Source organism: Phocoena sinus, chromosome 3 (assembly GCF_008692025.1).
Source record: "Phocoena sinus isolate mPhoSin1 chromosome 3, mPhoSin1.pri, whole genome shotgun sequence".
In the NCBI taxonomy this organism is placed as follows: Eukaryota; Metazoa; Chordata; class Mammalia; order Artiodactyla; family Phocoenidae; genus Phocoena; species Phocoena sinus.
The window spans coordinates 10,730,104-10,757,705 of record NC_045765.1 but is presented as its reverse complement, the minus strand read 5'-3'; the positions used below and the strand labels follow the sequence as shown (position 1 = coordinate 10,757,705).

Sequence of the window (27,602 nt, the reverse complement as noted above, 5' to 3'; positions counted from 1 at the left end):
AAAGATGCTGCCTCACCGACCTCTCCCCTGTCACCCTTCCCTGGCAAAGAAAGACACTCAAGGTTATAAAGGACACAGTTTATTCAGAGGCCACCAGACCCCAGGCAGGATGTTGAGTCTGGCTTGCCCACACCCTCCAATATCTGGTCACTTGGGATCAGCTAAGGAGGCAGACAGAGATGGGGGAGTGGCAACAACCAACGTAGCAAAAAGCACCCCTATCCTAGGGGTCAGAGACTAGGGTGGACCTCAAGGACCCCATGATCTGTATTATTAACCCTGAGTGACCTCTGAACCTGAGTGGCCCTGTCGCTTGACATTGACCTGTGTCTAGTGGGGGGGGATCCTGGTACATTGCTGCTGAAGGGTTTTAGTTCTCCCCTAGGCCATGTAGTCTTTCCCCATAGGAACTCTCCAGACACCCCAACATTGAACTCCTGGGATGTTGGGCCCATCTTCTCAGTCCTGGGCTTCTTGGTCAGAGTGCTGGGATAGTCAGAAATGGTCCTCAGCTTCCTCAGGCTGGGTGCCTGGGCAGCAGGTGGCCTTGGGCACAGATTCGTTGTGCAGCTTGGAGAGTAGCCGGGCCGTCTCCTGCGTGATCTCAAAATGCTTGGGCAGTGGGGTGCGGCGCAGAGGGCTGCCCTCACGGGAGGTGGCGGCAGGGCCGGGTCTTGGCCTCCGCAAGCTCCCTTGGGGCACTGATGTGACAGGGGTCTCCTCGCACAATTTGGAAGCCACCAGGGCCAAGCAGGACAGCTGGTGGGTGACAGGCCGTACACCCCCCCGGGGATACTTCACTGGCTGGCGGCTGAAGTGGCCACGGGACTGTGTCCCCAGGGGTGAGTCCTCAGGGCCTTGGCTGGACACTGTGGGATAGGGTGGTCAATGCTGAGCACCCCTAAGTCCTCTGGATACACCCCTCCCCCATTGTCATCACTCAGCCAAGCTACCCCAAGGCAGGGGCAACCCCAGAACCCCTGGGCTACCCCACAACACACTCACCTTCCTCTCCCTCATTTTTGGTGTCTTTGGTTACTTCCTCTTCCTGGTCCCTCTGCAGAGTTGGAATCTGCAAGAAGAAACCCAAGAATGAGACCTCCAGCAATAAAATGCCAGTTCTTTGAGACTCGTAGACATGCAAAAGTTCCCTTGCAGTTCTGGTAGCTGGGAAGAGATGATGCCCTTGAGAGTGTACTGCTTGTCCTCCTGTGAAGAGCAGTGTCATTAATCTCAACTGTGGGCTCTGTGAGGGCAGGAATGCCTTTGTTCAACAGAGGACCAGCCCGGAAAGTGACAGCCTTCTCTGCATTAGGAATGGGTGAACTACCGGTCTTCATCCTGCTCTACTTTCTGCAATTTCAGGCCTGCTTTTTAGTTTATCTGAATATCTTTTAGTTCATCCTTTCGCTAAATGCTAATAGCAGTTGGAATTCTTTCTCTGTGTCCGGAGCACTTTCTGAGGTATGCCAGTTCTCAGAGTCCCACACCTCACCAGCAGCAGCTTTCCCAGCTCTGGGGTGCTGCAGGGGAGATCCTAGCTCTCAGGAATGGTAAGTGTATCAGCATCTGAGGGTCAGAAAGCCTCCCCTAAGAGTCTCATCTGTAAATGGTTTTCATTAACAGTATTTACCTCTTAGGGCAATTACTATGCAAGCACCCCTGCATTGTAGGCGTGCAGTCTATGGAGGCTTGCACAGCCCTCTTTGGCCTCACTTCCTTCCACCTTCCCCTCACTCATTCATTATAGCATGGGGCTGTGCTCTGAATATACCAGGCATGGTCCCACCTCAGGGCCTTTGTACTGGCTGTTCCCTTTGCCTGGAACACCCTTCCCCTGATCTCCACCTGGCTTACTCCCCCCTCACATCCTTCCAGTCTTTGCTCAAACCCATCTTCTCCATGAGACCCACTCACAACATCCTATTTACTGCTACAAACTGCCCACCACCTCTCACCTTGGTGCCCTTGATGTCCCCTACTTTACCCTACCCTTTCTTTTTTCTATAGTATTCATCACCTTGTAACATCCTGTATAACTGACTTTGTATCATATTTCTTGTTTATTGTTGGTTTCTTTCCCACTAGAAGGTAGGCAACCAAGAGGATGGAGTCTTTGAATATTTTGCTAACTGATGCCTAGAACAATGCCTAGAGCAACGCTTGGCACATAGTAGGTGTTCAATATTCTGTTGAAGGAATGAATGGTACTCATGTTAGTATCTCTGCAAGGCTCTACCCTGTTGTTACTCCCTTATTTCCCACCACTCCATTCCTTACCTTTCCTTTCAGAATGAGTGCAGGGTAAATAAGGAAAGGAGAAAGGGAATGAAATAGAAAAATGTCAAGGGAAAGGAAGGAAGGAAGACAGGAGAGAGAGAAAATTAAATGGAGAGAAGGCTCTCCCCATGTCTGTGGGCCCAGCAGGTTCCTTACCTCTGTGGGCGTGGTCTCGGGATGCTTCTCCAGGGCACTAAGGGGCATGGTGTCTGGGTTGGGGTCCGAGGCTAGGGATATGGGCAGGGCGTCCAGGGCAGGTTGTGAGTATGGTGGCTGGGGGCTGGTTGGGAGGGTCGTAGGGGGTGGGCTGGGGTCTCGGGGCAGGGGCTCAGTGGCCAGGAAGAGGTCATCAATCCCGAAGATCTGCTCATGGTGTACAATGAGGAACTCGATGAGCTGGGCCTGGTGCACGGAGTCTAGCAGGCAGGTGACGGGGCCGGCGCTGGCTACCCCTGGACCGTCCGGCAGCCGCAACAGTGTCGGCCCGAACACAATGCCCAGGTTGTTGGCAGACATCTTGTTCTCCTCATACTGTGCAGCCACCCTGGGGACAGTGTGAGGAGAAGGGTCAGGGCACAGAGGGTATGGTTATTGGTCATCGGGTAGGATCTGCAAGCCAGGCTAGTGGCAGCTTGCCCAAGTCCTGGGTAAGTGGTCCCAGTCATTGTGTACGACCAGCAGCCACATGCCTGGCAATGGGGGTCAGGGGTCAGCATCCAAAGTCAGGAGTCATGTATTAAGTTTCAGAGTTCAGAAAACACATTCAAAGGTCAGAGGTCAGGGGTCAGTGGTCACATGTCCAAGGAAGGAGTCCTGGATCCGTGCCTCAGGTCAGAAGTCATGTGTCAAGGTCAAGGACAGTGCACACCTGAATAGATGGGCCACCAGGTGCCGCAGGGTGTTGTAGTTAGAGTCAGGCAGCTGCACCAAGAGGTTCTTCAGCGACCGGATAACCTCAGGGCTGGGGCTGGGGGTCCCAGGGTCGTGCCCAGGGTCTGCATGCAGGGTCTTAGCCAGAGAGATGAAGGCGTCGTAGAGGTGGAAGGGGACCACGGGGTCAGTGAGCTGGGGGTGGAATGGCAGGGGGGACATGGGTGTGGGTGGGCTACAGAGGGTCCTCAGTCTGAGCCCACCCGGCCTCTGACTCCTGAGCTGCTGAGCACCCACCTCCTGGAGGAATCGCTTGAGAACACTCGAGATATCGTGAGGCGAGTTCCCTGACAGGTCAACCAATGCTCGGCCGTTCTCAAAAGCCTGGCACAGCCGTTCCACGCGGACCCGGGACCCGCTGACCCTATAAATGCCCTGAAGGGCAGGGGTGGGAAGTTGGACAGCTGGCTTGCAATCTGGCCATTGAGAGGGCTGGGTCACTCACTCTTGGGGGTGGTCAAGGGTCAAGGTGGCACCTGCACACTCAGGGCGCGCTGTTCTATCTCGGTGGTGCACCTGGTGATCACAAGGGGCACCTCCTCCGGGAAGTCCCTGGGCAGTTGCAGGAAGTTGACCCCAAAGAGGGGGGTCCGGGCTGGGAGCCGCTTATGTCCGCAAAGGATCAGTAGAGTCTCCAGGCAGCGCTTGTGGCAGGTCAGAAAGCACTGAGGGAAAGGTCACAGGGTCAGGGAGGTCATCGGGGGTCAGTGGGGGAAGAGAAGGTCACAGGGATCCTCAGGGAGCAGGGGGCTCATAGGAGATCATCAGATCAGGGCAGGTCCCAGGGGTGGGAAGGTCTTAGGGATCTCAGGTCAGAGAGATGCCTGGGGTCAGAGAGGTCACTGGGGTTCAGCAGAGGTCATTAGGTCATCGGCTCAGGCCACACCTCCTCGCACTCGGTTCCGCTGACCATGAAAGCCTCGCACTCTCGGCACTTGGCTGGGCCCCGCAGCCGCCGCAGCCGGTGGGTCTGGGCCGCGTTGGACAGTGTCCACTTCTTGAACGGGGTGCCTGGCCCGTTCTCCAGCCCATCTCCCAGGTCTGCAGGGAGACAGGGTCAGGAGTGCCTAGTCCACCCCCACCCCACCCCTACCTGCTTCCAGCCTCACCAGGGTCTCGCTCCTCCAAGTCATCTGAAGATTCGGTGCCTGTGGACGAGACCTTCACCAGCCGCCTCGTGCCAGAGCCTGGAGTCAGAGGGTTACAGAGGTTGGGGGTCACAGAGGTCATGGGGAGGCTCCAAGGCTAAGGAAACATTCCTGGTTTTTGGCCTTCCAAAACCACCCACAGATGCCCTTGGGGAAAGGGTCAGAGGTCGGGGGGGGGTGGGTCAGACAGGTCAGGAGTTAGGGGTTGAAGAACCTGGGGGGTGGTTCAGAAGTTGGATCAAGAGAATGGGTCAGAGGTTGAGAAAATAGGTCAGGGTTGCAGGGTAGGTCAGAGGTCAAAGAATGGGTTTGAGATTGAGGGTCAGAGCCTGGCCAGGGGCTGGAGGATGGTCCCACCTGGGCTGGAAGTGGGAGAGTCCTGGGACCGAGACTCGCTGCCACCACCCATGCTGTCCACATCACTGGCCAGAGTGGGGCCCAGAGTTCCTAGGAGGGGACAGGTCAGTTAGGTATGGCCCCCTGCCCCAGCACCACTCCTGCCTGCCCTTCACGGGACTCACCCTGCCAGCCTGTGCCAGTGTCCTCCCAAGGGCCTGGCTCAGCTGCACTCTCGTCCAGTGGTGGAGGTGGGGCTCCAGAGAGCTTCTTTCTTGTGTCCAGAGGGGAACTGAAAGGAGAGGTTTGAGGGCTCTGATAACCAGGAAACTTGCCTGGGATGACATCACCCTGGCATCCCGTTTAGGCCCCAACTCCAAGTACTTGGAGTTGCCCACCACACTCATTCGCCCTTATGGCAAGCCCTTATGGCCATGAGCATCGTGGCCCCCAGTGCAGTAGCCCCAAATTCCCAACTCTCCCACGACTGGGACAACCCCACCCACCTGCTTGGCTCCTACCTGACCCCGCTCCTGGGGACCCACCCGTGCGTGAACTCCTGGAAAGAGAAGGCTGGTGGCAGGGGCGGTGGGGCGTCGGGCCGCAGCGCCCTCACGAACTCCTGGTATCGCTGGCCCGGCTCAAAGGGCGCGCAGCACTCGGCCAGGGCGGCAAAGGCGCGGGGGCCGCGTTCTGCCTGAGCCCCTCGCAGCCGGAACAATCCCAGGGTCACCTGTGGGGCGGAGGCCTCAGGTGAGAGAGGGGCTGGGCCTGGGAGCCTGGGGCATGGCCTGACCCTGAGAGATACCAGCTCGGTCCAGGCTTGGGGGCGGGGCCGGGCAGTGGGAGGCGGCTTAGGGACAGGAGCGCGCAGCTGGGGTTGGGGGTGTGGTCAGAACCAAGGTGGGTCATCTTGGGGGTAGGATCCCCTGGGAGGGGGCCGAGGGGGAAGTGCAGTCAGGGTCTGGGGGGCCGGAACTGGCTGTCCAGCAAGAGGGAGCGGGTCCTGGTGCTCTGGAGGTGGTTTAGGGGCAGGAGGCGCCCAGCCTGGGCGAATGAGTGTGGTGGGCAGCCATCGGGTTAGGGTCTCACCCGCCTCAGCACTTCATCCCCCTGCAGCACCAGTTTGCGCACGTGTGATACGATCCGCTGCTTGGCGGCCTCCAGGTCCTGCTGCCGCGCATTGGCTTCGCGGACGCAGGCCTGGTACAGCGCCTCGGCCTCCTGCGCCTGGAGAGACCAAGGCAGGGAGCGTGTGTGGGACAGATCGTGGGACCGGGGGTGCCGAAGCACAGGGGGGCACGGGACCGAATCCCCACCTTGGTCTGGGCCTCCTCTCGCGAGCGCCGCCGCCGCTCCTGCTGCTTGTTGGGTCCCGGCTGGGCCTGGGGGGCCGGGTCTTCGGGGGACGCCTGGGAGCGCACCCGCAGGTCCTCGCTGCGCTGCATATACTGGAGCTGGGCCCGCCGCAGTGCCTGCACCGCCTCGTTCTGTGGGCGGAGGAGGGACGCGGTCACTGCTTCTTCATCTGCTTCCCCAGTCCGCTTCCCCAGCCCCCCACCCTAGACCTTACCATCCGCTTCTGCTCTTTCATCCACTGCTCTTTAAACTCCTTCCGCCACTTCTCAATCTCAGTCCGTTTGGCAGCCAGGGGCTGGGAAGGATGGGGAATGGGGATGCTGCCTCAGGGCTACTCGATCATTGCATTCACTGGGGCCACATGTCTTTCATCCTTTGGACCCTTTTCTGGGTCTGCACTCTCTCTCCTGGGTCTTCTCACCCAGAAGACCTCTGCCCTCCCCTAGCCCAGTGTCTCCAGAAAGTCTCAGTGGTCACCTCCATCCTTTGTGCCTAGACCCAAAGATGCCAAGGCCCTCTTCCTGGGCACACTTGGCACCTTGCCCCGTGGCCCGCAGAAGAACAAAAGCATGGTTTTGCAATAGCACAGGAAGCCTTGTTCGAATCTCTGCTGGGTAACCTTGGGCAAGTTCTTCAGCATCCCCGGGTCTCAGCTTCCTCACCAGCAAATGGTGCTGATGGTAACGGTGCCTTCCTCCAGGTGGTTGTGGAGGGAATAACGCATGAAGGGCCCCCTCACCTGGTAGTAGTCTCTTTTCTGCTGGGCCACTGTCTCCATGGCCAGGGCTCCCAGGCTGAGGTCGTGCTCCAGAAACAGGGTGTAGATGTACTGCAGTGGCATGTGGCTCTGAGGGTGGGGAGAGGCCGTCTGGTGTTGGAGGATGCTGAGGATCTAGGGGTATCTGGCTGGGGTTCTGGAGAGACTGGGCTCTGGTGGGGGGCGGTGCTCATGGCTACCTGCTGGTGGATGGACACCTTTCCCGCCTCAGCAATCTTCATGATGTTTTTGGCAAACTCCAGCTCTGGGGGCAGACAGCAGGGGTCTGAGTCAGGCAGGGTGTGAGCACTGCAGGGTCTGGGCAGGGCCTGGGACCCGGTAGAAGGGGCCCTCACCATGGCTGGCTCTCTTCTCAGTCCAGGCCAGCAGCTCCTTGGCGTAGCGGCTCCAGGTCTTAGCATACTCCAGGGCTGCATCCACACCCCCCTTGGTCCGAATGAGCCGCAAGTCCAGTTCCTCCCCTGGGGCAGACAGTTGGACCTCTGACCTCTGAACCCTCCCATGGAAGCCTTCCCTGAGCCCTCAAACCAGACCAGTGGACCCTGTTCTACACCCTATGGCTTCCCCAAACACCCCCTTGTTTTCATTTGTCCAGGTTGTTTTACACTGATTCTCCACTCAGACTGGGGGCTCCCTGAGTACAGGGGTTCAGATCTGTTGTGTGCACTGCCGTGTCCCTGGTGCATGGAATAGGCAGTTGATGATGGAAGGACTCCTTTCTGTCCCTCCCCCACCTCGCTTGGCCTCAAAGCCCCCCTACCTGTAAGGGGTGCAGGATCCTCTGGGGAGGGACCACTCCAACGGTTGGTTTCACTCGTCTGAGGGGGAGGGAGACAGCATTCAGGAACAAGCAGGGCAGGGGCTCCACCTTCCTCAGACCCCCTCCTCCAAGGTCCCCTCCTCCCTGTCCCCTTGGTCCCATCCCTCACCAAAGTGGCTGTGGGGGTCTTGTCAGGTTCTGGGTCTCCTGAAAGCACAGGGTCTCCAGCCAGCATCTCAAGGGTCCTGGGAGGTAAGGGTGTCAGGATGCCACCCTCCACCCAGTCTGTCCCACCTAGGGGTGCTGGGGGCCCCAAGGCAGTTTGGGGATGGTCCTAGATATCACCTCTGTGACGTCTATTGTATCTAGGAGTCCTGAGGGATGGGGCTTTAGAGCGGAAAGTAGGTGAGCTTTTTTTTATGGGACTTGAGATAGAATTTGAAGGATCCCAGGTAACTTTGGGGTTCAGAGTAGGATTATAAAGCTCTCAAGTGTTTTAAGGGGTCACAAGGGTCACAAGAAGGATACGTGGGGGCCCTAGGATCACTTTGGGGATTTCAGGTGGATTTGGGGGGTTGAATTTTGGGATATTCAGGTGTTTTGAGGATCCAGAAGTTGCAGGTTCCTAATGGGGTTTCAGGCACCTAAATGGTTAGGGATTTGGGGGGTCCTGGTGGAATTTGGGGTTACTCAGGCACAGACTCACACGTTCCCAAGTGAGATGTCGAGGTTGTCCAGGCTCCGGAAGATATCACTGTATCTCTTCCTGCTCTCAGGAGCTGAGGGTAGCCCTTGGGGAGGGGAGTATCACACATGGGCCAGTGGAAGCCTCCCTCCACCCACCGCACTTCGGCAGGTTGTTTGGAGGATCGGGGTGGGGCGGGGACGTGGGGGGGGGGAGAGAGAGAGAGTGAGGGAAAGGGAAGAGAGAGAGAGAGTTCTGTTCCCATGGGGAGTATAGGATGGCGTGGGTGTCTGAGCTGGGATGGAGGGAGTGTGGGCTTGGGTGGGGCCCGACTTGGGACAGGCAGATGGACTCAGGCACAACCCAACACAGAGACAGCTGCTTAGAGGAGCAGAGACACCCACACATGCATTGGCCCAGAAGCAAAGCGACAAAACAGACGTCCTAGATACAGCCACACTGTCTCCAGGGACAGAGCCGGCTTGACAATGGAACCACATGGACCTCAGCCCAGACAGATGGAAATACACGTGGGACAGAACGGCACATGGCCTGCCACAGAAACACACACAGCCAGCCTGAAACCACAAGAGGCATAAAGACCAAATGACAATCAATATGCAAAGCAGAGACACAAAGACAGGCGGAAACGAAGTCGGACCTTGCCACATTTCTGTCGCAGGCACCACTTCTAGGGAGCCCAGATCAGCATGTCCCCCTCCCCGGGCAATGGAGTAGCCGGGTGGGGATCCTGCCGCGTTGCCCTCTCCATCAGCGGTCGTGACACCCTGCCCCCATCACAAATATCAGAAGCAGAAGCGGCCACTTCCCCTTCCTGGGCCCCCTCCCCCAGGCATCCGGGGTGAAGACTCCAAAGGGGGAGGGGAGATCAGGGACTGGTGTCCCGGGTCCCCCTCAGCTTGGGGGTTCCCACAGTGGAGCATGCCCGTGCCCTCCCCATTCAGGCACTCCTCTCCCGGCTCTCTGGACGGAGAGGGATAGGCGGGGCCCCTCATTGATTTAGGAAGTAGGATACTGTCGGGGGAGGCCCCTCTCTGATCCCGTATCCCGGACTGCCTACCCGGCTCTGTTGAGTCCATGGTCCGGCCCTAGGATCGCTCGGCTGGGACGGGGATTGGGATGGAATCGCGCGCCGGCGCCAGCGGGGCCCAGCCCCGATTTCCTGCTGCGGCCGCCGCTGCCCGGGTTCCTCGTCGCCCCGCCCCGCGGAGGCCCCGCCCCCAGCCACGCCTCTGCTGGTCGGCCGCACCCTCTAGGCAGGGGAGCGCGGACCACGCCCCCTGCCTGAGCAGCTGGATATGCGGCTGAGCCAGGACCTCCTGAGTGACCTGCCGAAATGACTCCATCCCGGCCAGGGTTCCCCTCCCCATATCTTTGAGGGGTCCCCAAACCCCAGCACACTCCCCTTGCAGTGAGTCCACAGAGTCTGCCTGGCCTGAGGAGCCTGTCCCAAACCTTTCACGTTCTACGACCCAATGACGCCCCTGCCCAGGGGTCTCTTGGACCTCTGAACTCATCCCAACCTGGCTGGGGCAATGGGAGCCCCCTGGTTGGAGGTGTGATGTCCTGCCTGATTCCAGTTGAAACTGAAGTCCCCTAACAACGCTGGGGCTGGAGATACAACTGGGGACACCCAGTAATGCTCAGTACTGGATCAGGTTCTTGAAGACCCAGTTACAGCAGAGCCGGAGCGCCCTTAGCACTTCTCTCAGTCATGGAGGACACAGAGACCCTCGCCCTGAGCCCCGGCAAGAATCATCCCCAGCAAATCACAAGTCCAGAGTGCTCCCCTTCTTGTTGCCTCAAATTGTCTCAAGGATTCCATGTGACCCCAGCAGCCCCTCTGCTGGATGGGGCCTGGCACCCGCGCCCCTCCAGAAACCTTGGCCAGTGTTCGGGGCTCACCTGATGCTCACAGCTGGTCCCAGCCCCTTTCCCACTTTGGCTCCCAGGGCCTTCCTTGGGCTGTGGGCCACACTCCTCCTGATGGGAAGCCAGTCAGGGGTGGGCTGCTGAGGATGACCAAGGGGCAAGGGCAGGAAAGGGTAGAGAGCTCCTCACTGAACATCAGTGGGGAGGGGGAAGTCGTCCAGAAGCCTGGGCCTGGGTTCCCTGGCCTGAGGTCATCACATGCAGCTTGCCAAAGTTATAAAAATGCACTCACACCCCACACTCTGTAATTTCTGGCAGGAAATAGTTTTTTCTAGTTTTTGGCTGTCAAGAAGGCAAGAAATCTCTGACTGTGGCTCTTAGCTTTCATGCTGTCTATTGCACAGTTCCTGAGCTGTAGTGAGCCAGCACCTTTTGAAAGGAAGGACAGTAACAGTATGAGAGCCAGGCTGCAGGTCAGACCCTGGCTATGACCTGTGTGGTGCTGAATCCCGAGTGTGACCCGAGTCAGTATTTGTAATGATTTGAATTGAACTTCCTCATATCTGACACTATGAGAGGAAGGCATGCTGGTATTTTGCATATTATTGAAAAGGGAAAAATGGCATCGATCTCAAAACTCCCTTCAGTGCCTGAGGTGTCAAAATGTGAAGCTGCGAGACCACAGAAACATGGGGGCGCTTGCAAAACTAGGAAATATGCAGAGCTCTCTGGGTTCCGAGCTTGGCCTGTCCAAGTGCTCAATGTGTTGCAGAGGGGGGTTAGAACCTCACACAGTCCATGAGGAGGGTGCCAGGACCTTCCTTGGGGACCACCCAGCCCCCAGCGACCCCTTCTGTGGTGCAGAGACAGAGGCAAGGCTTCTTCAAATCACTGATGCTGCTTTATTTACCAAAGACGCTGGCCCAGAGCTGGTTCCGCCAGCCAGGCCTCAGACAGCCGTAGGGGGTGGGGTGGGGGTGTCCCAGCTCAGTCTTGGTGGGCAAGGCCAGGTCAGCCTCACCGTGGGGGCAGTGTTCCCTCCTGGGGCCCTCGCGGGGCTCCTGCCCAGCGGCAGCAGAGTGGGCAGTAGGTGCCAGCACTGCCATCTCAGGAAGGCACTTTCAACTTTGGGGTCCCCAGGAAGAACTGCAGGACGCGGTCGACCAGGAGTGCCAAGCAGAAGTCCAGGAGTAGGACCTGGGCGATGACCAGCTTGAACTGTGGGACAGGGAGTGCTGGTGAGTCAGGTGCCTGCAGACAGGTCCAGGCCAAGTCCTGGGACCGCGTCTACAGGGCCCCTCACCTCCACAGGGATGTCCACGAGTCCAAACTGGCTGTTGAACTCAGGTGAGGAACCAAGGAGCAGGCCCACGATGGCCAGGAGTGACACGGCTAGGCTCCACACCAGAGGCCGGTTCTCAGGCAGACTCTCCATGAAGGGTGGGCCCTGTGGGGATAGGCAGATGGGCAGCTGTGTGTTGTGGCAGCCCAGAGGGTGGGCAGGGTGTGTGCGGGCAGGGGCTGGGCCTCACCTTGTAGTTAATGGCGAAGGTGGCCATCTGCATGGCCATGGCCATGATGTACACTGTGCTGTTGACTAGGCTTGGCTCAAATTCTTTGTACAGGTCCACAAATTGCTCCTGCCTTCAGGGACACATGGGGGTCAGGGCCCCTTCATGATTCCTGCTGCTCCCCGCGGAACCAGGACTCTGCCTGGTGGACTCTGCTGGCCTGGCCCTGGTCACCCCAGGCCAACATCTGCATGTTTCTCCTGCCACCCCCCAACCGCCGGGATGCTGCCTCCTCTGGGAGCACCCTGTCCACCCCCAGGCTGGGAGTGCACTCACTTCTCAGGGCTCCGGGCCTGGGCCTCGCTGTACAGGTAGACGAGACTCATGAAGTGCACGCAGAACTGGAGCATGACAGTGAGGATGGTGTATAAGTTGAAGATGTTGGGCAGGGGCCGTTCTCGGGAGAGGGTCTTGAGGGGCTGCAGGGGCAGAGTGGGGGTCAGGGCCCAGGCTCACCCTGGGGTCACCCACCTACCCTGCTTCCTGGCAGGCCTTGTGCAGAAAGCGGTCACCAAATTCTGGGGTTTACAGGTCAGCACTAGTCCCCAGAGCCCTGTCCACCCCCCATCCCCTCAGTCCAGATGCCACCCCCACCTTGCTCAATGCCCAGCCATAGCGGTCTTAAGATCCACCCACTCTAGAATAAACTTAAAGCCCTCCCTGTTGCTCATGGGGCATGTATGATCAACCCAGACCACCTCCCACCCCCTCTGGCCACCAGGGCCTCCTTGCATCAGCCCATGACCACCTGCGGCCTTTGTGCCTAGTTCCTCGCTGGTTCTCTTGTTCTTTATGCGTTGGCCTCAATGTCAGCATTACACAGACCTCCCTGACCGACCCTGAGGCCATTCCCCACAGCCTGTGTGACCTACTTGGTGTTTTTCTCAGCACTGCATACTGAGTGCTCTTGAAAATCGTTTTCCCATCTGTCTCAATGGTGTGGCCCACCTGAGACCCCAGCCTGTGGACAGTGCTGGGCCTGAGCGGCGGCACTCTGAAGAGCCTCAGTGGGCACCCGCCCTGCCCCCTGATCCCCATCTGTAACCTGGGGATGAGAGTTCCCATCCCAAGGGCTGCTGTGAGGATAAAACAGACATGTGGTGGCACCTTTAATAGCCTGCCCTGGCTGGCCCAAGCTTCGCCAGCCATCAATCCGAGAAGCCTCCCGGCACCTCTGGGGCAAGAACCATGGCTCAGAGAAGCAGAGGGCACCCTTGGGCTGGGGCGGGAGCCCCTGCTTTGCTCAGCGTCCTGGCCCACCTTGGAGCGGGAGATGAAGAGGAAACAGCCAGCCAGGAGCAGCCCCTGCAGTGTGGCCTGGAAGTCACTGAACTTGACACCCTCCAAGTATAGGACACTCTGGCTGTAGGCCAGGATGAGGGCATTGAGCGCCAAGATCTTGAACATCTGCAGTGTGGTCACCAGCGTGCAGCGGCCCTGCTTGATCACGTGGCAAACTGCGGGGGAAGGCAGGCGTGGGCGTGGGTGCCAGGCAGGATGGGCCTAGGGATGGGGTAGGGGAGGATCACGGCAGCAGGACTCACTGCACTGGATGGAAGAGAGTTTGGAGGTGAAGGGCGCAGCGATGCTGGCATCCCCCAGCTTCACGATGGGCATGCTCTCGTCCTCGAGGTCCCGAAGCACCTGACTCAGGCGGTCCTATGAGGCAGGTGGCAAGGGGTGAGACCTGACAACAAGGGGGTGCTGGTGCCCCCCTTCTGAGACTTACCCGCTGGGAGGCCAGCTGCTCCTCAGAGGGTGGGAGCCCCGACCTCTGCTTGGCTGCCCTGGAGGTGGCCCTAACTCCACTGTTGCTCAGGACGGGGCTGTCCCGGGGCCGTCGCCGCCGCTCGATGATCCGCTCAGGGGCATTGGCCAGGAGGGCCACACCTGGTGGGAGTGTGTGTCAGAAGCCAGAGGGAGCCTGCCACCCCGGCACAGAGCACGGAGTGTCTGTTCAACACAGCTAATCCCGGGGCCAAACCTCCCCACATTTTACCTGATCACTCACCCCAAGGAGCGCCTCAGAGAGCATCTATCTTACTTTCTACAAACTACTTAAGGACAACAAAAAAATACCCAAATAAAGTATATAACGCTATGTAGGTCAAAACTAACTGATTTCCAAAGAAGTTTATTGCCAAGAATCATAATGAGATAAATGATGTGTCATAAACATCGTAGTTGATAAACCAAATGAATATTTGAAAAGCACTGAAACTAGGTTAAATTGGTCTTTAAACATCAACTTGACATCTATGTTCTGTTGACACAGATCCGAGGCTATAAACTCTCCCTGGCCTCTGGCCTTGGCCCTTGGAGCCCATACAGTGCCTGGGGGCCTGAGAAAACCAAGTCATGTCTGCCCCATGGAGCTGCCCTGGACCCTCACCAGAGGTTCCTGGTGGTCTCCGCCACACTTTTCCTCAGACACTTGTATCTCTTCCTGGCCTTGGAGCCCTTCAGATCCCCAATCCCACCAGTCCCTGCCCCATCCCTTCACTACTGCTTCCTCACAGAACTTGCTCAGTGGCGCGTCCCTGATGGTAAGCTGGTGTTGGCAGAACAGCCCCCAACCCCAGGGGCTCACCCACATCAGCGTGCTTCAGGGCACCCACGTCGTTGGTGCCATCCCCACACATGAGGGTCACGTAGCCCAGCTCCTTCAGGCTGGTGATGACAAACTCCTGTTTGGGGAGAGACGGACTGAGTGAGGGCTGCGCGCCCTCCCCAGGGCCCCGCCTACCCTCCGCCACCCTGCACCCACCTTCTGTTTGGGGGCCACTCTGGCGAACACTTGCACGTGTGGGATGAGGCGAAGCAGCAGCTGGGGGTCCTCGGCCTGCAGGTGGGCCAGGCCATCGCCCGTGAGGCACAGCGCGTGGTCCAGGGCCAGTGCCTTCGGGGAGCCCTGGGCCAGGGGCAGCATGACACTGCCGTCGATGGAATGCCACTCACACGGTCGACCTGCAGGGCCAGTGCCAGGGTCAGGGATGGGGCTCAGCTGCTCAGGTGGACCCTCTCACTTGGACCCCACGTATGCAGTCCTAGTCTCTCCTCTCTGGAGCACCTCCTCGGCCCCCACCCCAGGTCCATACCAACCTGTACCCCAGACACTAGGCACCCCACAGAGACCATGCACAGAAACCTCCGATACAAAGGATCTGAAAACCCAGGGCCTAAGCTACTGGCCTGAGACCATGTGATGGGCCAGATTCAAACCCAGGCAGCCTGACCTCAGACGCACCCCACCTCCCCCCAACCCTGGGGGCCTGCCTGAAACTCTGCTCTCCTAGGGCCAGGGCACCCCGAATCACTTCCTCAGGCCAGACACTGCTTGCTATCCACTTCCCCTTTCTAGCTGGTTGGTCTAGGTGTGGGTGCTGAGCACCGAGGACAGCTGAGGGCAGCCCACCAGCCTTCTCAGCACTGGACGGCTGGCCCTGAGCTGTCAGAGCTTGAAAGGAAAATAATCTCCACCTGGCTCCTGTTGCGGCTGTTCTGTTAGAGCAGCTTCACTTGCTCATCAACAGTCTTGGCAGCCACCTCTGGGCCACCTGCCTACGATCCCCAGGCTCTGGAAGAGCCCAGTGCCTGGGACTGGGACAGAGACCTGGGCTCAACAGCACAGACGGAGAGAAGGGCTGGGAGGTGCTGGAAGCCCTCTTGGCCGGGCCATACCAGCACCCTCCTCTGGCCTGCAGCCCAGTGACATCACTGGTGCCTGTTGCTCCCAAGCCAGGCCCTGCACCAGGTGCCGTCCTACGGCATCTGACAGACTCCACCCCGTGAGCCAGAGGTGCTGGGGCTGGATTCGTCCCTTGATTTTTCTGATTCACAGGCACCACTTGCAACCAATTTGGTTACTCAGGAGAGACCAGAGACCATGAGTTCTGGAATCAGGACATCTGAGTTCAAATCCTTAGTCACAGTGTTTCCCAATGATCCAGGTGGATGGATTCACTTCTCTGTCTCCTTGTCTACAGAGCAGGGGCCCCAACAGCTGACCTGGTTGGCTTCCTCCTATGTGGTGTGGGAATGGCAAGCCCTCCCATGTGGGGCAAAGAGTCTGATGAATGCAAACCAAGCCCTCGGCCCCAGGTTCTGGCCACACCAAACACGAACACCAGCAGTCCCAGTGCTCGAGGCGAGCACTCGCCACACACAGGCAGCCAGCCAGGCCCAAGGTGGGTGGGAGGCTATGAAACGTGGGCTGGTGTGACAACAACCAACCGCCTTAAGATTGTAAGGTGTTGCTGGCCCCAGAGCCGGTGACCGCCTGCATGCTGCCGCACAGGTCGGGTGTGGAGCTCCCCGGCCAGACGGCCCAAGTGTGCTCACGGGGCAGGGCTGTGATCCGCAGGCCTGTGTCACGGGTCCTGGATGACGCTGGGCGTGCTCACTCAGGCCTGGCACAGAGGTGAGCCACCGGGCGGGAGCTGTTCTTGGACTCAAGGTCCCCCTAGCCCACGACCACATGGGGCCTCACCTTTCTCCGTGGGAGGCTGCAGGATCAGCGTGTGAGCCTTTTCAATGAAGTGCAGCTCCTGAGCCACGTGGCAGGCAGTGAGCGGGTTGTCACCTGTGATCATGACCACCTGGGGAGAGGGCGGAGGCTCAGTGGAGCAGGGCTCAGGGCATCAGAACTCCAGCCTGGAGACCTGGGGGCCAAGTCCCTTCTGAGGACAGCCATAGAGGAAGCGCTTGGCTCCCTAGTGCGGACTGGGCTTCCAAGAGCCTCAACCTGCCTCACCTGGTGGAGTCTTCTGCGAATGATATGTGTATGTGTGTCCTTCTGAGAACACCCATAGCCTTTATTTGCAACACAAACTAAGAGCCAGCCCTTGGTGTGGACCCTCTTGGCTTGGTAGATGCTCCAGGCAGGAGATTGGGGGTGGTATGACACAAGCTCTAGCCTTCTGGCTTAGAGCCTGGTGATGGCAAGATGGGCCTTGACTGCTGAGGCCAGGTGAGGACTAATCATGTCACTACCCTCTGACACTGCCAGGCTCCCCTCCCACACCCTAAACTGAGTCCTGAACTAGAATACACAAACCACCAAGACTGACAGAGAAAAGCCACTGGGACACACACAGCCTGTCTGGGTGTTGTCTCCACATCCTCCAACCCAGCCTCAGCTTTTTCCTAAGATGGGGCGGAGTGGGGGGAATAGCCCTCATCTCCCAGTGATGCTGGGGGCCTGAGAAAGTGATGTGAGAAGGATGGGCACAGATTGAGTCCCAGAGCATCCTCAGGCATGAGGGATAGCATGAGCGTCCAAGCCATGGTGGAGCTCAACCAAAAGCCATGGAACCTTTGCTTCCAAGACCCAGATACCCACCGCTGAATGCCCCACTGAGGATGGAACTATCCTCTACTGTCATATCCCCCTCTCTGTAAGGAGTAGCCAAGACTGCCCACCCATGGGGCCTGGTGGGGAGGGGTCCAGTGGCTGTACCCGATGGGAGGCGTTCTGGATCTCGCGGATCACGGCCTTGGAGTCAGCCTTGAGTGGGCAGGAGACCACAATGAAGCCGACGAACTTCAGGTTGCACTCCAGGGCCTCCCGCTTGAGCTCCCGGGCCTGTGGATGGACATGGCAGTGCTCTCATGACTTGTCTCTCCCCCTCCCCCATTTCCTAAGCTCTGACAACACGCTGGGTGGGGAGAGGTCAGAGAAGGCCCCATCCTTGCAGGAGGGACACTGGAGGGTCAGAAGGTGAGAGGTGTGGGGAGGGTGAGAGGGACCCTGGTGGTAGAGGGGCTCAGCAGTGGCTGGGTGGCCCTGGCCCCCCAGTGGTGCCTCTACCCGCTACCATGGACAACAGCGTGACACAAAGTCCCTGTATTTCATCTTCTAGGACAGGAAAGTTGGGACTCTCCTTTGATAACCACTGAGCAAACGCTCACACTCTATCTCGTATCAGAAACTAAAAGATCTCTCCCCTCATGGAGCTTGCCTTCTACTGGAGAAGACATGTAATAAAGAAAGTCACAGAAATCAGAGCACTGACTACCACAAGAGAGATGAAGCCAGGGGAATGGGGCAGAGAGGGTCGTGGGGTGGCACAGAGCCAGGTGGCTCTGAAAGGTCTGTGACTAGGCTCAGGAACGGGCCTTGAACGAGGCTCTGAACAGAGATGTGACCTGGTGTGCATTCTGGAAGGATCTCATGGCCACTGGGTGCAAGCAGATGAAAGCCACTTGGATGAGGGCCAAGGTGGAAACTGGTAAAGGAGCAGCATTGGTACTGGAGGTGGGAGGAGAGCCTACAGCCAATGGGGGGTGACCGAGGGCTGGGGATACCCCAAGATCATGCAGTGACCAGGTGGTTGGGCAAGGCAGGGGTGGAGCTGGGCTGGAGATAGGGAACCCAAGGTGCCCCAGGGTGTTCCCCAAGGGGGTGTGAGAGAACCCGTGGATGTGAGGATAGGAGGTGAGACCTGGGTGTGCTCTCTAGGGAGCAGCCCTGGGTTCTGGGGTGGGATGGGGTCCATGGGGAATGGGGCATGCAGGGGAGGAGAAGAAAGTGAGGACTGAGTGCCACCTGGGGCCTCCAAAGGTAGAGACCAGGGAGGAGGAAGATGAAATTGTGCCCATTTCACAGGGGAAATGGGCCACAGGGGACAGAAGGTGATGTGGACAAGGGGCTGGTAGGTGGGGGGTCTTGGGCCCTTACCTGCTGGTGAGTGAGGTGCCCCAGCTCCTTATACCCCAGCGCCAGGACACGGGCTCCTTCCCGGGAAATCTCCGTGTGGATGTGGTGGTAGTCAGGTGGGCACTGGGCGAACTGCAGGGAACGCAGGGGGATGTCACCAACCGCCCCGCACCCCCCTCCCCACCCTGGGCCGGGGCTGGCTCACCATGGAGTGCAGGGTTTCAGGGGCCCCCTTCACAGCCGCGATGTAGCAGAGATCGGTGGAGCCAAGCTTCTCGTAGGAGGCGAGCACGGACATTCGCTTTAGGGCACTGGCAAAATGAAAGCGCTGGTGAATTTTCAGCCCCTGAGTTTTAATACTTCGGGGGAATACTTTCTCATCTGGAAACAAATAAGTACGAGTCCTGAGGGCCTTCGCTCCAAAGAGGCAGCCAAGCCCCCACCTGCCCCCTCCGTGCCCTTCCTCCCTCCATCCCCTTCCTCCCCCCACCTCCAGACCCGGGGCCTACAGGAACTCCTGGCTCTGGGAGGGGTCCGAGCTGGGAGATCTGGGTATGGAGGACCCTGCCCCAGGTCAGAGGTGAGCCCGTGCCCACGCACCTGCCTGAGTTGAACACACAGGTGCCTGAGAGGCACACCCCGCCTGCCGGGGGACGTAAGAGTTGTGGTATGGCCGAGGCTCCAGCCCCTCACCTTTGGTCAGTGTCCAGTCTACGGCCGTCAGCATGGCTTTCTCAAGCGGGTCACCCACAAGGGTGCCGTCATCCAGCTGCATGAGAGAATGGCATGAGGCCAGAGCCCGGTGTGTTTCTATGGGGATGTTGGACACAGGGGTCACCTCCTTCCCATCTCTGCAAGGAGGAAGAATAGCTGGTTACCAAGGTGGAGGTGACTGGGTAGAGGGACCCCTTGGGAATTGCTGGTCACAGTGGGGGGCCGCAGGGTGTTGTCTTGGTCCCTGCGACACCTGCACGCGTCTCATGAATGCCCCCAGAGGTTACATGGCTGCCTGGAGCCCAAGCTGAGCCCCCTGCCACTGTCACTCACACTGAAGAATGCTTGGGGGGCCCCCTAGAATAGACCTCTGTGGTAGGGCCTGTGACAGGCCCTCACTTCGAAGACTTGGGCTGGGCAGCTGTCTGTCCCTTGAGCTCCCAGAACGCCCCCGGCTCGGCGCCTCGCGATCCAGACTCCCCACGCTCACCGGAGCCCGGCCACACCGCGCACCACCAGGCTGTCGCTGGTCAAGGTTCCTGTCTTGTCAAAGCAGCACACCTCCACCTTGCCGGCGAAGGGGATCCGGAAGGGCTCCGTGCAGTACATGTCTGGGTGATGGGAGCCAGTGTCAGGGGTGCTGCCGGGCCCCAGCCCACTCGGCACCTTGTCCCTGCCCCAGAGACTCACAGAGCTTGGCCAGAGCAATGAGGGAAGTGTTGACGGCCAGAGACAGCTCAATGGGCAGCTCGGGGGGCACGACAGAAGTGAGGATCAGTGTGCATTCCAGAAATAGCTTGTAGCGGTTCCGGCTGGGGTCCTTGGTACCTGCGAAGACAGGGCCTGCCAGCCTGGGGGCCACAGGCGCGGGGTCCAGCAGATGGGGGTGGGGGCGGAGGGGAGCGGTCACGGTGCTTACCTTCGATCCATACGTAGGCGGCTGCCGCAATGGCAAAGACCAGGAGGAAGAGGATGAAGATGAAGGTCTCCAGGTTGTTCGCCGTCACCCTCTTGACCCCAAAGAGGATCGTGCGCAGCAGCTTGCCCTAGAGGGACGGAGGGACAGAGATCTTCCCTGGGAGGGTGGCGGCCTTTCCTGCCTAAAAGCACCAGGGCCAGGTTCCCTCTGCTGCTGGGGAGTGCCTGCCTGGGCTGACTGAGCGCCACAGCTGACAACACAGCTGTTCCAGGAACTGCACAGCTATGTGGGTGGCTGCAACTCAGCCAACAGCTACAGAGTTACGGAGACCAGTGACTGAAGACTCGGGGTCAGGGAAGGAAGTGGCTGAGATTGGGGCGGAGGGATGAATTTTCTGGAAGGAGATCTGACCATCGTCTCTACCAAGGGATCCTCACGCCACTTTAGTGAAAAGTTTATGGCCCAGACTGTGATTCCCAAGCGTGCGGGACGAAAATCAGTCTACTGTCTGTGAGGCAGAACCTCAGCCGGGGAAAGCAGGCCTAGTCTGGGGCTTGTCTCAGCACTCTGGCCCCCAGCCCAGTACCTGGTATCAGAGTGAGCCTATGGGGTGGATGTTCTGGGGTCTGAAAGAGTTGCCATCTCAGCTGTCCACCATACGCCCCAGGGACCACCCTCCTCAGAACTGGGCAAGGTGCCACACCTGGGATGTGTTGAATCCGGTCCTCAGGACATAGGCCACACACCCACTGTCCACCGCTGGGGAGAAAAAGGACCAGCGTCATTCATGTCTGCTCATCTCGACTCTCTCAGAGCCAAGCAGACTTTGAGGGTTTGGGGGTGGCAGGGCTAGGACACCCCCAGACACCCCTGAGGCACCTACGCTTCAGGCCTGTGGTGGCTTTCTGGGGAGGGATGTGCTGCACCACCTTGGTGCCCCCGAAGATGACATGGAGCCGGGAGTCGGCCTGGAGGTCCAGTACTCGGTTGGGGCTGAGGTCTTCGATGGGTTCCTGGGAACAACAGTAAAGTCAATGGCTAGTCCCACCTTGGCCTCCTTCTCCATCCCCAGGCCGGAGAGCCGGACCCTGGGGCTGGGAGGAACCTGCCTGACCCTCACAGGGCTCCGCATCCGAGCCGGTGCACCTCACAGGGGTGGGGGCTCCACCCTGTCTTTCCACCTTTGTGTGCAGCATAGACTCCCTGTACCCCTGTACCCAGCCTCACCCCGGATTCACAGCTTCCCGGTTTCTCTCATCCCACCTAAGCCTGAGATCCCAGGGTGCCTGACACCCCACCGATGCTCCTGGCCTCTCATCTCCTTCCCTCTCCTCATCAGCACCTGGCTCCCCTTAGTCCAGGGCACTGACCTGCCAGGAAACCCAGGGTCTCCATCCAGATGCTATGCCTCCTCCAGTCTCCTGGCCCAGCCACCAGCCCTTCCCTGGCCTGTGTCCTCCTCAATGGATGGGACAGTGACGCGCCTGAGGACCCCCCTCCCTCCACTCCTGACCCAGCACCTTCATCTGGGGCACCGACTCCCCAGTGAGCATGGCCTCGTCCACGATGCAGCGGCCCCGCAACAGCAGCACGTCGCATGGCACCAGGTTCTCCTGTGGGGAGCGGCCTGCAGGGCAGGGGCAGGAGGGTTGGACAGAGCCTGAGGCCTGGGCTCCCACCGGGAAGGAGCAGAACTGGGCCTCACCGATTGAGACGATGTCCCCAGGAACAATCTCATTGCTGGCAACGGGCCTCCACTTTCGGCTCCGGTAGACCTGGGAGGGGGTGGGGTTCCGTCAGCTCTGGGGATGTGCCCATGCCTCGCCCACGCCAAGACCACAGGGACCCTCCTACCCATCCGTCACGCTACTGGCCATACCTGGATCATGTGGGGCTTGTTGCCCATCTTCCGGATCTCTGACATGTTCCGCATCTGCTGCTGCACCAGGGAGGCCTCGAAGGCCACCAGCATGGAGAGTGTGAAGACACTGTAGTACCAGTACTCGTCCAGACACCAGAGTCCCACGCAGAACACCTACGGGACACGGGCCTGTCTGTTCCTGGGAACGCAGGGAGAATGCCTCCGGAGGACTGGATGGCACACGAGGGTCGTTGTGCCCACAGGCTCTGACCACGAGGACAGGGAGAGGTTTTCACGTTTGGAGATGGACTGTGAAAGCCCGAAGGAACAGGGTGGGGAGAAGGACCAGAGCTGCTGCTTTACCTGGAACACAAAGAAGGGCGCGGTGGCTCTCTCCTTGAACAGCTCTGAGAAGTCAGGCACCACCATCTCGGCCCTGAAAGAGACCAGATGCCACGCCCTGTTCCTGGTGGGAAGCCCCAGGGGCCCCACCCCCGAACACCTCCACTTCCGAGCACGGACGGCCTCCCTGGGCAACTAGGGGCCCTGGTGAGCTTCCAGACATTGGGATGCTCAACTATGGCTCTCCTCGACCGTGTGGCACTGCAGCAGGTACGCTGACTGCCCCCAGCCCTCTGCTCTGCAGAGCCCAGATGAAGCTTCTGAATCAGCACTGGGCCCTTCGGGCAGCCGCCCCCGAGCGGGGCTGGTGCAAGACGAGAACCTATCATCTGGGTGGGTGACAAGGCAAGGGGAGAGGAATGGCTGACCGTGGGACGGGAGCCCTGAAGCTGCACAGAGGAGGCCCGGCAGCTAGGTGCTGTGGAGTCCCCTGGGGCCTGAAATACAGTGCCTGAGCCCCACCCCACTATGGAGAGGGGGAGCCTGAGCTGGGATGTTGCAAAGACTCCCTAAATAGAAGCCCTGGAATTTGAGAAGCAGGGCCGAAAAGTGTGCTCTACAGCACTCTGCGTGGTGGCCCTGTCTGGCCATGGGACCAGCCAGGTCCACTATGGCTGTCCTTGTTTTGCCCTGCAGAACTGGAGTGATATCCAGGACATGGGATTTGAGAAAAAGAAACTGCACAGTGGCTGCATTGCAATAAAAACTGAGCCCCACCCTGGACTGTGTAGGGTACCTCTGCGTAAGCGAGGACGGTGTGAAAGTGGACATCCCAGGCTGCCACCATGGCAGACCTGGCTTGGGTAGGGGAGGATCAGTAAATGTTTCCTATAAACCTTCCTACTAGATCGCTGGTTGCAGTAACGTATTTGCAACTTTTTGAAAAGCAACTAGGTCAAGAAATAATTTCCTAGAGATTCTGAGCGTTTTTGAGTCAAGGACAATTATCACCATGGCCAGGATGGGGGCTCTGAAGCCCAGCTCTGACCCCTCCCAGCTCCCGTCAACACTGGTGGTTTTGGTGAAGGTTAAAGGAGAAAGTGCTCACAGAGCATCTGCATTCCACCTGGTACAAACAAGAGCTATCCTGCTCACCACCATCTTTTTTTATCACCACTCATAAAGTACTGGGATATGTATAAGAAGAATGACGAGAATTTACATTTATAGAAAAAATTTAAAATAAAGAAGAGAATACAAGTTACAAACACAAGACAAGGATGAACTGCCCTGGGCCAGGCTCCAAGCTGTGGGCCCTCCAGGGGGTTCCTATCAGCAGGCAAGTTTGAGGGAGACTAGACTAGAACATGTTTTTCAGAGGGTGCCCGCCACGTCCACCTGGGACGTTTTGTTGAAAAGGTGGATTCCTCCAAACCACAGGGCATATACAACTGGGGAAGGAGCCACTAGCTGGGATAGAGACCCGGGCTGGTAACCACAGGCAGAGGCCCAGTCCTGTCTCAGCAGGGGCGATGCTTGGGGACGCTGGGACTCACCTGTTGCTCCCAAACTTCTTCTCGGCTGCACGGATCTCCGAGTCCTCCTGGAACCCTCTGTTGCTCTGGTAGAATGAGAACAGGTTTCCCACAGGAAAGGCCACAGGGAGGAAACGCTTCTTCTCCAGAGCATCGTAGGAATACTTGATCTTCTGGAATTCGAAGGACAGCACCTCCTGGCCATCTTCGCCCTGTGGGAGGTGTGTCTGTGGCAAAGGCCCCTGATCTGGGAATGTCAGGGCCTGGGGATCCCATCCAAGCCCATGCTGGAGCAGGTGGTCCCTACCTCATCACGGTGCAGGGCTACGAGCTCAGTGGAGCCGTTGTTGGGAGTCGGCACCACCTTCACGAAGGTTGCTTTGCTGGGGTCGAACTCCTGTGAGAGGCAAAGTACTGCCGCTGAGCCCTTCTCAAGCCCCAGCTCCGCGGCTTCCACTGGGGAGATCACGGGGGCCGCAGCTCTGTGGACATGCTCTGGAACATGCCACTGGGCTCTGGGTGCTGACTGGCCACTCCCCAGTCTGTCACTGGGACAAGGGACAGCACTTCACTGGGCCTCTGGTCCCGCCCATATTATAAAGCCAGGGTCATGAACAGCACTCAGTGCACAGAGCTCTGCTGACGAAGGTGAACTCAAACAGGAAGAATGCTGCCCGGCATTCCGAGGTACACTCTCGGTCCATGTGAGCCAAGGCCTGTTACAGCCCACCTGGCCTGCTGCTCCCCCTCTGCCCCCCGTCCCCAGTACTATTCTCGCTGTGTCCTCGAGTGACAAGGGATGATGAGGCTCATCCTTGCCTCAGCTAAGGGCACGTGCTGTTTTCTCTGCCTGGAATGCGTGGTCACACAGCTGGCTTCAGGCCTGCGCTCAAATGTCACCTTCTCAGGACGCTGCCCCTGGATGCTCCATCTAAAGATCCCTCACAAAATCCTTATCTGGTTTTCTCTCTTTAACATCGACTGCTGAGTTCTATCTCCCCCACTAACACCATGAAAACAATGTGTTTTGTCTGTTTTGTTCTTTCTCCAGCACCTAAAACATGGAGGCACTGAATGGAACTGCATTGGCACTCCCTGAATCCTGTGAGCTGCATCCATCCCACCTCTGCTCCACCAGAACCTGTGTTGCCATGCTTTTTGTTTTTTTTTTTGGGGGGGGGGGGGGGTTGGGGGACATGGCAGTGACCCTGAGCAACAAGGCCCTGCCTCTCCAGAAGTTCACAGGCCCCAAAGCAGGCAAAAATAACAACAAAAGACAAAACTATGAACTCAGGAAACGCTGCAGAAAAGTACAAAGCACTACATGCGGCCAGCACTACATGCGGTGCTTTGCAAAGTTCATCTGTTTCTTCTTACAATGGCACCCTGAGGTAGGTGTTACAGTTCTCACCTTACACAAGGGGAAACTGAAACCCAGAGAGAAGAAGCACCCCTGTCTGAGATCTCTGATGCAAACCCAGATCTGCCTGTCCTAACCCCACAGCTGCTTAGTTCTTCTTTCTTCTCCATCCCTGGAGAGAAAGTTAATAGTCACACTTTTTAGCTGCAGGCCAATAGGCAGCTGGAAGTTTGGGGGTGTTACCCCCCAACTTCCCTCCATTCTTTTGTCCCTCACTGGGGTCCTTCATTGTACTGACTTGAAGCCACCAACCCCAGAATTTTGAGAAGTTTGAGTCTCTCCCCTGGGATAAGAGAGATTTCACTTTCTCAAAAGAGAAAGAGAATTCAGTCCACACTTAGAGTCAAAGAGGGGTGAGGGAGGGTGGTGGTGTGGTTTCTCTTTCTCTTTCTGCAGCCCTGGGTGCTGTTCCTTTTTTCTCTTCTTTTAACAAACCTGTGTGGGATCAGAGGGGAGGCTGACCTCAGTGCCCATGGCTCCATAACCTGCTGGTGTCATCCGAGGCCGGCCCAGAGGGCAGTGGCATAGCCACTGATATCAACTGCTAACCCAGGGCAGCTCTCATTCATCCAGATCTCACAACTAAGGGTCACATGCACTACCTCGCTGTTGTATTCTGAGGGCATCATTACCATCACCTCATCATTACCTCTTTACCATCACCCTTGCAGACAGACATAAAGAGACTCCAAGCAGCTAAGTCACTTGCTCACAAACACCCACTGCTCCTCTTAAACGCTGCAATTAACTGCATTTCAAGCTCATTTTGGTCGTCATGGGGTGGACATGGGTGGCTCTGAGCACTGGCCATCAGGACTGATGCTCAGTTCTCAAAGCAAGCTCCACAGACAGGGAAACCCATCCCACAGGTCTAACCTCACACTACGAACAACAAGGTAGGAGACAGACAACAAAGAAAGCAGGACCGTTTCCAGGAGAAACAACCGAGTACTCGCTAGTATGGGAGCTAGTAAATGGTGACATATGCCGGTCCCTGCGCTAAGCTTTTTACAAGTATTACCTTATCGAATCTAAATGACCACACCAGAGAGGAATTCCAAAGAAGGGAAGTAACCTACGCCAGGGTTACACAGCCAAGTCAGAAGCGGGGCCAGAATTTAGCAAGCGCAAAAGGGTGGAGAGCGCCTCTAGGGACCCGGCTCCAGCAGATGCGGAGGCCCCGGCTGGGATGGGGACGGACATAAACTCAGTAGCTGGGATCCGCGGTGAGGCCGGACCATGCCGAAGGTCGGTCTCGGGTGCGCACACTTACCGGGGTGCAGGTGAGCGCGCAGTGCGCGTGCACGGACCAATGCCCCGAGAGGACGGTGAGCGCGTGCGCGAGGCAGATGGTGGCGAGCACAAGCAGCGCGGCCTCGGGGATCTGCGTCCAGCTGCTGCCCCAGCCCCAGCAGCCGGCAGCCGCGGCACCCAGCCAGGCTGGGTAGAGCAGCCCCACGAACGGCAGCACCGTGAGGCGCCGCAGCAGCGCCAGCCGCCGGTACGGCCACACGGCCGCTACCAGCTCGTCGCCGCTCTCTATAAGCGCCGTCCCGGCGGCAAGGAGTGTGCGCGGCAGCGGCCTGGGCTTGGGCTGCCCGGCGGGCTGGGCCCCGCAAGGCCGAGCCCCGCAAGGAACCGCATTGCCCGCGGCCGCCGCCGCCGCCGCCGCCATCTTTCCCAGCGCCGCTCTCGCTTCAGGGCAGAGGCTACGGCTCACTTCCGATGTTGTACTTCCGGTAAACCCTGGGCGCCGCCATGGCAGCCTGGAGTGAGAAAAGCCAGGGCAATGTAGGGGTCTGGGTCCGGAAGTGGCTACTCAGGGCACCGCCATGATAGTCTGTGGCCGGAAGGAGAGTCAGGGCGCCGCCATGACACAGAGGGCTTGAAAGGGCTAAGGCAGCCTGCCTGCTTTGCCACGCCGGACTGAGACCGGAAAAGACGAGGCAAGGCGGGTTGGGCGCCACCATGACAACCTACATCGGAAGAGGCCAGTCCTCCTCGGAGACTGCACTGTCTGGGCCACGAGGGGCGGAGCCTGGACACTGCGGAGGTGGGGATAAATAAGCACTAGTGTTCAGGGGGTGGGATTTATTATGAGGGCGGGCCTTGTGCGCGTGCGGGTTGGGTGAGGTGGGGTGAGGTATCCCTACCTCCGGGCCTGGGTAGGGCTCGGGCCTGGTGGGCTTCGAGAGTCTAGACCGGACACAGCCACATCTGACAGGAGGCGTCATGTAATAGATAATAATTACACACCCACAAAGTTACTACTTTAACGTAAGAATATGAAAAATTGGTGTTTACTTATTGTTTATTATTTACTTTCCTGTTACATAAATGCTATTGTTTCAACAAAACCACAGTAGGACTAATTAACAGTGGCAATTAGTATTTCAGTACCTAGTAGTACTAC

At 58.3% G+C, this 27,602-nt stretch overlaps 2 protein-coding genes across 5 annotated transcripts; both read right to left on the bottom strand.

The window, feature by feature from the left end:
* Positions 1-63: 63 nt before the first annotated feature.
* Positions 64-9,499, bottom strand: GMIP (GEM interacting protein). Of its 2 annotated transcripts, none has more exons than XM_032628133.1 (21): positions 9,358-9,499; positions 8,298-8,382; positions 7,761-7,836; positions 7,592-7,649; positions 7,167-7,292; positions 7,011-7,075; positions 6,793-6,900; positions 6,268-6,348; positions 6,014-6,184; positions 5,787-5,924; positions 5,216-5,427; positions 4,880-4,986; positions 4,716-4,805; positions 4,320-4,397; positions 4,097-4,251; positions 3,687-3,875; positions 3,448-3,585; positions 3,149-3,345; positions 2,437-2,824; positions 1,006-1,072; positions 64-869 (listed from the first exon to the last, which is right to left on the bottom strand). In XM_032628133.1, the coding sequence occupies exons 1-21, from the start codon at positions 9,374-9,376 to the stop codon at positions 496-498; spliced, it is 2,922 nt and encodes a 973-aa protein (XP_032484024.1). In that variant the 5' UTR covers positions 9,377-9,499; the 3' UTR covers positions 64-495. The 2 variants fall into 2 exon arrangements, with proteins under 2 accessions (XP_032484024.1, XP_032484025.1); XM_032628134.1 differs by having other exon boundaries at positions 5,240-5,427.
* Positions 9,500-11,051: 1,552 nt separating this feature from the next.
* Positions 11,052-26,882, bottom strand: ATP13A1 (ATPase 13A1). 3 transcript variants are annotated; one of them, XM_032627223.1, is made up of 26 exons: positions 26,463-26,882; positions 24,077-24,166; positions 23,791-23,981; positions 22,256-22,328; positions 21,911-22,066; positions 21,737-21,806; positions 21,552-21,658; positions 20,915-21,044; positions 20,735-20,790; positions 20,032-20,158; positions 19,803-19,940; positions 19,603-19,723; positions 19,092-19,249; positions 18,604-18,779; positions 18,420-18,530; positions 17,199-17,324; positions 16,230-16,338; positions 14,508-14,707; positions 14,331-14,427; positions 13,470-13,630; positions 13,285-13,399; positions 13,001-13,197; positions 12,017-12,159; positions 11,702-11,813; positions 11,473-11,616; positions 11,052-11,387 (listed from the first exon to the last, which is right to left on the bottom strand). In XM_032627223.1, exons 1-26 carry the CDS (start codon positions 26,862-26,864, stop codon positions 11,277-11,279), a joined length of 3,621 nt encoding a protein of 1,206 aa, XP_032483114.1. In that variant the 5' UTR covers positions 26,865-26,882; the 3' UTR covers positions 11,052-11,276. The 3 variants fall into 3 exon arrangements, with proteins under 3 accessions (XP_032483114.1, XP_032483115.1, XP_032483116.1); XM_032627224.1 differs by having other exon boundaries at positions 11,056-11,387; positions 12,017-12,081; positions 26,463-26,868; XM_032627225.1 differs by lacking the exon at positions 20,032-20,158 and having other exon boundaries at positions 11,056-11,387; positions 19,803-19,955; positions 20,911-21,044.
* Positions 26,883-27,602: the final 720 nt, after the last annotated feature.

What these genes read in the sequence shown, in the direction of transcription:
- GMIP (XM_032628133.1), bottom strand. An exon ending in GCGGAACCGAGTGCGAGGAG is followed by an intron (nt 3,876 to 4,096) that starts GTGTGGCCTGAG and finishes CCTTTCCCTCAG; the next exon opens with TGCTTTCTGACCTGCCACAA. An exon ending in CCGAGACCACGCCCACAGAG is followed by an intron (nt 1,073 to 2,436) that starts GTAAGGAACCTG and finishes TTCTTCTTGCAG; the next exon opens with ATTCCAACTCTGCAGAGGGA.
- ATP13A1 (XM_032627223.1), bottom strand. Translation starts at nt 26,864, where the DNA reads ATGGCGGCGGCGGCGGCGGCGGCCGCGGGCAATGCGGTTCCTTGCGGG. An exon ending in GCGCGCTCACCTGCACCCCG is followed by an intron (nt 24,167 to 26,462) that starts GTAAGTGTGCGC and finishes TGCCTCTCACAG; the next exon opens with GAGTTCGACCCCAGCAAAGC. An exon ending in CAGGCCCGGAGCCCTGAGAA is followed by an intron (nt 11,814 to 12,016) that starts GTGAGTGCACTC and finishes GTGTCCCTGAAG; the next exon opens with GCAGGAGCAATTTGTGGACC.